This window comes from Neophocaena asiaeorientalis, unplaced genomic scaffold (assembly GCF_003031525.2).
Source record: "Neophocaena asiaeorientalis asiaeorientalis breed wild unplaced genomic scaffold, Neophocaena_asiaeorientalis_V1.1 scaffold114, whole genome shotgun sequence".
NCBI lineage: Eukaryota > Metazoa > Chordata > Mammalia > Artiodactyla > Phocoenidae > Neophocaena > Neophocaena asiaeorientalis.
In genome coordinates this window covers 4,919,967-4,928,183 of record NW_020173116.1, presented here as the reverse complement: position 1 = coordinate 4,928,183, position 8,217 = coordinate 4,919,967, and the positions used below count along the sequence as shown (strand labels likewise).

Genomic DNA, 8,217 nt, shown 5'->3' with positions numbered 1-8,217 from the left:
TGGTGGGGCGGGGGGGGGGCAGTGAGCTGTTTCCTGTCACGCTGGGAACCCCCCTGGGAGGAGAGGAGAAGGTGGGCCTGGACCGCGGACCTGGGAGGGGCCTCCCCTCGTCCTCACACCTTCAGAAGAGCTCTGTTGAAGGCAGGAAGGTGGCCTCAGAGATTTAGGGGCAGGCAAGGTCCCCTCTCCAGGGCTGGTGTGGCAGAAGCAGCTGCGGTCATCCTATGGCCGGCAGGGCAGACACCTCATGCAGGGTCACCAAGACCAGGGACTTGGGTGCCTTTGCAGTTTCCCCAGACGCCAGAGCAGTGTCCCACCGTCGCCGGTGCTCAGCACAGTTTGATGGACTTGAATGAATGGATGCAGGTCACCTGCAGCAGGTGCGGCGGTGGCAGCCTGACGTGGGGGCCAGGGGGAGGCTGCTAAGACCGTGCCCTGGGGACTCTCAGAAGTCCCTGGTGACACGTCTCTGTCCTCATTACTAGATGTCAGGGAAAATTACCGTCAACTGAAACCCGAGCGTGTGCGTGCATTTAATGAATTGAAGGGCGGCAGAACTTGTCACTTCAGCATGTGGATTATTTTGAGCTGAAGGCAGTCGAGGCCCAGCTGATTCGGGAGAAGGTTTTACCGCCTCCTTAAGTACGTAAAGGAATTTGGACAGGGGACATCTATCAGCAGGAGAGATATTGCCAGAAATGACTGCTTTAACTGACAGATTTATCTGCACAGCAGGGCAAACATTGTGACCCATCATCTGCTCTTCTTATCTTCCTGTGAATTTCCCCTATGCCCTTTGAAGCCCCAGGCCCCTCTCCCACCCCTTAGTTCAGGACGTCACAGAAGACTCGACTGCCTGACTGCCTTTGAGTCTCATATTTTTGTTTAATTTACGTGCAAAATTAAATGTGCTTTTCTCCTGTTAATCTGTCTGATGTCAATTTTATTGTTAGACAAAAAAAACCTAGAAGGGAGGAAGGGAGACATTTTCTGCCCCTACAGAATCCTCACCACTGGGGTTTTTCCCTGTCGAGGAACCCAACTTTAAATTCTCTGCTTCTGGAAGTCTGCCTTAGCTGGGCCCCTGGAAGGTACTGTACATGCAGAGGAAGGCATAAAGAACTGGGTGTTGGGGCCCCTGCATCGAGACAGGATTTGAAGGGGAGAGACGGTTTGTACATCAGGAGATCGCGGGAGGGCCCTGAGTGCCTAGTGGCTCATCCCAGGCTGGTCTAGGTGGCTTATATCATTTGCCTCCAGCTGGGGATCTGTCCGTGTCTGTGGGTGCAGAATGCTTGTGAACTGGGGAGCATGGGTTCAGAGCTGGGCTTGGGAGGCCCCCTCGGTAGAAGTCCACGAGCTCAGCTCGCTCTGCTGCAATGTCGTGGGTTAGTTTAGGTGGGCTCTCAACGCTCAGCCTTCTTTTTGCTCAGTACATGCAGCACACAGGTCTCCTGTCTGTCCTTGCCTATGTCAGTCTTGCTCTGAACTGAGAGCCAAGTTGGTTTATCTGTTTCTCACGAAGGTCTCCCCGACCCCCCATCCCTCACCCCCCTCCCTCTAGTTCCAGCCACTCTTTAGCCCATTACTCCTATGGATTTTCTTCTCACCGTCTGCAGTGATCTCTTATCTGCTCTTTACAGACAATCGAAACAGGTTGTATTCACATGTGTCCTCGGACCAGAGTGTATGATGAACAATGGTTGGTCAATTGGAGACTGATCAGACTGTCCCTTGCAAGTCCTTGATGGCTGACTCTTTCTGGCTCTCGTCTTAGGTCTCACTCCACGCTCTCTCCAAAGGATGCAGGCCCTGGAGAGTTAGAATCGTTCAGTTCAGGGCCCTTGGGTGGGTGGCTCACGTCCCTGCGTCCTGCCTGGGAGATTGCGCTGCTCCGGCTGACAGGGCAAGTTTCTCTGCCTCTCTCACTTCCGCGTGGGTGTTCCTTCTGAAATCACTTGCTCGGTCCAGAGAGTGATCTTACCCAAGAGGGTCCTACATCACAGGGGCTTAAGGAACGGAGACCTACTGCTCAGATATCTCCTCCTGAGCTACCCAGGGCGGCTGATGGCCGAGGGACCAGCCCGGCCCAGGGTCCAGCTGCAGATCCAGCAGGGCACAGGCTCCCACGCAGGTACCCAACTTCCAGCTCGAGTTCCTCCCACCCACTCTGGGTGTTCAGATGGAGAGAGAGTGGGGTGCTCCACTGTGCCCCTGGGAAACCCCAGGACTATGAAACCTCATCATCAGCCAGGGGACATGTTCTACACACGGTTCCTGCCACTGAGGGTTGCCTGTTGTCTTTTTACGAATGGCTTCATCGACAAGGGGACTAGCCCAGTGTGAGTGGAGACGGAGGGCAAAGGGAATAAGTTCTCAACATTTCCTCTGAACCCACGGCAGCCTTGCTGGCTGAGCACAGATGGCTCAATTGTCAGACCACTTAGCTCTCACCTTATCCTACAGATAACTGGCTCTCGGGAGTGAGCTGGCCTCTGTGAACTCCAGCAAGTTCCTTAACTCTTTCTTTCCAGAGGTTGATTTCCTAGGAGACATTATTTTAAAGTATCAAGAGTACGATCGGATTCACCCCGGTTTCCCTTTGTCACTGGAGAGGGAAATTTGCTCTTACTTCTTTTAAGTTCTAGTCACGAAGAAAGCAGTCCTACAAACGAGCAAACAAACTCATCACATCGATACCCAGAACAGAACCTTTCACCTTAGTCTCCCCAGGTGACAAGCCTCCTCGTTGGTTAGTAGGGAGGTGCTTTGCGTGTGGCGGTTTGGGGGCATATGTGACCTTCCCCACCAGCCTGTAAGCTCCTAGGGGGCCGTGACAAAATTGTCTACCTCGCCTTCTCCTGTGACACCTTGCTTAGGGTAGTCACTTGATGAATGGGTCGAATTATCACTGAATAAAGGATTCCAGGAGGCACTCAGTGGGTCAGTCAGAAAGACCAAAGAGGGGATCAGATGAAGTTCTGCCCTTGTTGCCCTGTCTCTGGAAGTCACTCCCTTCCTAATGAGAGTGACGTCATTTCCACTGTTGCCATCGAATCTCTGATGGAAGAGATAATCCAACAGGGATAACTGGTCGTGAGTGAGTACGTGTGAGTTTAAGACTGGAAAATGTTAACTGGCAACACTTACTTCTAAAGAGCTCATTTGGCCTGGGGCTGCCCTGCTCCCCAGTGTGCCTCGCTGCTCATTTGTCTCATTGGTTCCCTGAGGTCCACCGCACAGGGGCTTCCTGAGTTATCCTGCATCCTTCACGCTTTAGCATCCTCCCTTCCCAAAGGGTATCATTACCTTCCATGTAGTATTTTCAGTCCTGCTAGGAATACAAAGATGGATTAAACATGGAACCTCTCTTCAGGGAACTTATCTTGAATACAAGGAATTAATACTCCGGGTAGAAGAGGCATGCCCCTGGCCACCCCCGAGGCCGGATGCCTCTTGGAGAGGCTCCATTTCAGCAATCGTGCCTGCAGACTTCCCCCTCTCTGACCACAGCCTTGCTGCTTTCTCACTCCCATACTCTCAAAGCACCAGTTCTTCACCATTATCAGGACCTCTAGCCCATGGGCATCCTCCCTCTCTGTCTGCGCCTCTGCTTTTGCTTCCTTACCCATCCAGTTTAATTTCTATGCTCCATCTTTTCAGCCATTTTCTTGCCGGTGTTCTCACAGGCTTTCTCTCTTTTCTTCCCTAGCACTCATTAGACAAAACCCCAGGCCTCGTTGTATTGATGGTCTGTATCTCCATAGGGGCTGCTAGGGGCTATTGGAGGAAATCACCTAGCCTTGTAGATGGCTGCCACCTGGATGCATGGGCACCACCACCACGGAGCTCTCGCACTGCTCAGCAGTCCTATGAAGTTTCCTAGGCGTTTGTACACAGCAACAACATCCTGACCCCATCGCTCCCATGCGCCGTCCTTGAAAATAGAACCCATCATACGAAAGCCTGCTCAGCATCTCCCACCACACTTCCAACTACACCTCACTAGCCCCGCCATTATCTTATTGCTGGAGTGGTAGAGGTTCTTCCTTTCCTCCAGGTCCTGAGCCTCCTGACTCGTTGTTATGTAATTTAAAAATTTATCTGATTGGGCTGCCCTGGTGGCGCAGTGGTTGAGAATCCGCCTGCCGATGCAGGGGACACGGGTTCGTGCCCCGGTCCGGGAAGATCCCACATGCCGCGGAGCGGCTGGGCCCGTGAGCCATGGCCGCTGAGCCTGTGCGTCCGAAGCCTGTGCTCCGCAACGGGAGAGGCCAAAACAGTGAGAGGCCCACATACCGCAAAAAAAAAAAAAAAAATTATCAGATCTTTGTCCCAGATTTCTGGCTGGGAGCTTCTGAAACCCTTGGAATTTCCTCAGTGACAGATAACGATCTGACTCATGGCAGGGTGTCTAGATAGCTTCATGCTGGTGCCTGGTCATCAGAAAGATCAACTAGATAAACGGTTGGGGCTTGGAGACACTCGATATCAGCTCTTCCTCCCGGCTTCCTGGGAGGGGAGGGGGGCTGGAGACTGTGTTTAATCCATCACACTTGTGTATTAAATCCCCCAAAACTCTGGACACTGGAGCTTGGAGAAGCTTCTTGGTTGGAAGCACACAGTGATGTGCTGGGCAGGTGAGGCACCCTGACTCCACAGGGAGAGGGCACGGAAGCTCTGTGGTCCCTCCTAGACCTTGCCTTATCTTTATATCTTCCGAATACCAATTCTTTGCAAGATGTATATGTTGCAAATATCATATTCCAGGTTGTGGCTTGTCTTTTCACGTTCTAATGGTATCTTTTAATGAAAGAAGTTTAACATTTAAAATGAGGTCAAATCAATCAGTTTTCTATTTATGGTTTATGCCTTTGGTGGCTTGTTTAAGAAACGTCTCCCTGCCCAAAGCCACAAAGATAGTCTCCTCTATTTTGTTCTAAAAGTTTTGAAGTTTTGCTTTTCACATTTGGGCCTTTATTCCATTTAATTGGCTGCCTCCTCTGCTGGAGAGAAGCTGCAGGAGGATGTAAGGCATCAGTCTTATTTCATTCTGATCCCCAGAGCCCTGTGTAGTCACTGATACCCAATAAGGCATCAGTGACTGAACAAAAAAATTAAATGATTGAAGGTAGAAACAAAGTGCTATGGGAGTTCAGAGAGAGCAAGAGATACCTTTGAAAAGATGAAGGAGATAAAGTAGGGTCGTGATTCTCAATCCTGGGTCCACACTGGAATTCCCTGGGGAGCATTAAAAAGTATTTACTGCGGCGGGCTCCACCACAAGAGATCATTTTGTAATTGGTTAGAGGCATGATCTGGGCACCAGATGGTCCCAGTGAAGTGTCAGGGCTGAGAGCCACTGGATGTGGTGGTAAAATAATGCTGTGGTCGAGGGAACAGATGCAAGGCTTTAACAGACTTGGGTTTGAATTTCAGCCTGTCACTGTGTGCTTTTACACTCTGAGCCTGTTTCCTCACCTACAGAATGGGCATAATAACACCTGCCTGCTGTGGTGATCATGACAGTTAGAGGAGGTAAACATGCTCGTGGAGTGAAGGGTGTCCTTCATACTTTGTAGTTTTCGTTTGCTTGTTTGTTTATTCTTTTTCAAGGCGGAGGTGGCATTTGAGCTAGCCCCTGACGGCTGGGTGTAAACGTGGTGGTTGGGAGAGAAGGGCAGTTCAGGTAGAGGAAACATGACATTTAAAGGGGAAGGGGAGGGAAGACATGGTGGGGAGAGGGGCCAGTTAGCACAGGTAGAGAGCGCAAGGAAGAGAGCAGTGGGGAATCTGTCAGCGGGGACAGGTGAGCAACCAGGTGCCAAGGGCATGGCTTCTCAGGGGCTCCCATGGACGCAGCACTCCTCCCAAATCCTCAGCTCAGCCATAAGTGAGCAAGGGTTCTGGGTTCTCTCTTCCTCTTCTTTGTTTCAGGAACAGAACAGAACAGAACTGGTATGTAGAGAAAGAGTGGAGGCAGTGTTGGGGGAAGTCAGGGGAGCAGAATGCAAGGATGGAAGCAGAGGATGAAGTTTCGGTCCCAAGAGGAGGAATACTGGGGCTCAGGAGGGGCTTGGGAGTGATGCCGGACTCTACCTTAAGTCAGGTAGGAAGTATTTCTGTGAAGAATGGCGTGGAGGGTGGTGGAAGCAGGCAGCTGTACTGAGCTTCCTGAAGTGCCAAACCTTTTAGGTGGTCTTTAAACGTCATGTAGTGAGCTTTATATCTGGCGTTCCAGTTCACAGGTTATTGATATAATAACAATGGAAACTCAAGCAAGTGGCCTGGAAGTTCTGTGTTGGTACAGGGAGTGGCTTAGGATGAGCTCCAGGCCTGGACCTTTGCACACCTGGCACAGTCAAGTGGCTGTCCCAGAGCATCTTCAGTTTACCATGTCCTAAACAGAACCTTGGTATTCCTGCTCAACCCATCCCCCATCTCCCAGCTCTCACTAAATGGTACTCCAACGACCCGATTGATTAAGTAAAAGTCTTAGTACTAGTCCTGGATTCTTCCCTGTCCCTGTTCTGTTACCCCACCCACTCCATCAGAGCTTTTGGCAGGCTCTACTTCTGACATAGATCCTGCCTGTGTGTTGCCAGTTCATTCCAACCACCTCTCATCCTTCTTCCGAGTCTCTCCAAGGGGGACCTGTGCTGCTTGTCAAGACAGGTACGCCCTAAATGCAACCAGGAGATTTAAAATGTAACCAGTATAACTGGGTGGGGTTATACTTACACATTATTCTTCCTTAAACATTTTATATCTATATCTGAAAAGATGCCATGTTTCTTCTCTTGCCAACTAACAGACATTATTAGTTGAAAAAATCTGCTGATAGCCCTGGTAGCAAGTTACTGTTTCTGAACGCTCAGCTTGAATTACTCTCGCTATCATCTATGAGAGTTAATCTTGGTGAAAAGTAATTGAGTTTTCCAAAACAAATAGAACTTCAGGGTGTGCCCATGGAGCATGACTCATGGAATCACATTCTTAGAGGGAGCTCAGCATGCCTCCAGGTTTCTGTTAAGGAGCTTTGGTGGCTGCCTTGGGGAAACTCTGCCCTTTGGTGGAGTCACCAAGGTTCAGATACTTGGCTGCAGCATTGCCTGCCCAAGAGTTCCTTGATTGTTAACAATTAACAAGAATCAGATTCACAGGGGTTGATTATTAAGCTAGAACACCAATGTATTATATTTATTTATTTGGCCGCGTTGGGTCTTCATTGCTGCACACGGGCTTTCTCTAGTTGCAGCGAGCAGGGGCTACTCTTCGTCGTGTTACATGGGCTTCTCATTGAGGTGGCTTCTCTTGTTGTGGAGCATGGGCTCTAGGTACACGGGCTTCAGTAGTTGCATCACACGGGCTCAGTAGTTGAAGCACACGGGCACTAGAGTGCGTGGGCTTCAGTAGTTGCGGCTCAAGGGCTCTAGAGAGCAGGCTCAGTAGTTGTGTTGCACTGGGCTTAGTTGCGCCACGGCAGGTGGGATCTTCCCAGACCAGGGATCGAACCCGTGACCCCTGCATTGGCAGGCGGATTCTTAACCACTTCGCCACCAGGGAAGTCCTGACGCCAATGTATTATTGATACATTTATGGTGAAGGCCATATTTATGGTGATTGCATGTAGTCAAGTTCATGTGAGGATTAGAGTTCTGACAAATACACAACATAGGAGAGAACTATTGGGCTGAATATTTGAAATTTGGATTTTCCTAGAAAATCCAAATTTGTGATTGCCGTTGACATACATTTCTGGGGACAATGATTCTCCCGCCCCTAATATTAGAAGACATGTTCCCATCAGATTACTTTATTGCCAGTTTTCTTTCTAAAACCTCAATTCCCTGGCCTCCGTTCCTTAAAGGCTCCCCGTTTTCTACTGTATGAAATACAGATTTCTGCTTTTGGCAATATGACTGAGTATAGACTCTTCAGGGTCTTCCTGCCTCAAAACAAATGTCTCAGATAAAACAGAGATAAACACATTTTTTGGACACCTAGAAAGGAAAGGAAATCTCTACATTCCTCCTTCTGTGTTCCACCCCCGCCCCCCAAAGTGAGCTTAAGGGGCAGTGGTTCTGTTCACCACCACTCTTGGTGGTGTACAGCAGCAGGTAAACATGCTTCAAAGTCAGGCTTCCTCTCAGAGGGAAAACACCTATATTAGCATCGCAACTGATGGGAGCCTCTGAACCAGAAATCAGAGCCAGT

At 49.9% G+C, this 8,217-nt stretch overlaps 1 protein-coding gene across 1 annotated transcript in view; it reads left to right on the top strand.

Annotated features, from left to right (window-relative positions):
* Window positions 1–2,067: 2,067 nt before the first annotated feature.
* The window catches only part of IL37 (interleukin 37), a 64,495-nt gene continuing 58,345 nt past the window's right edge, over window positions 2,068–8,217 (top strand). The window contains 1 exon segment of the mRNA XM_024743955.1: window positions 2,068–2,134. Within this exon segment, the coding sequence (XP_024599723.1) occupies window positions 2,068–2,134 (67 nt within the window).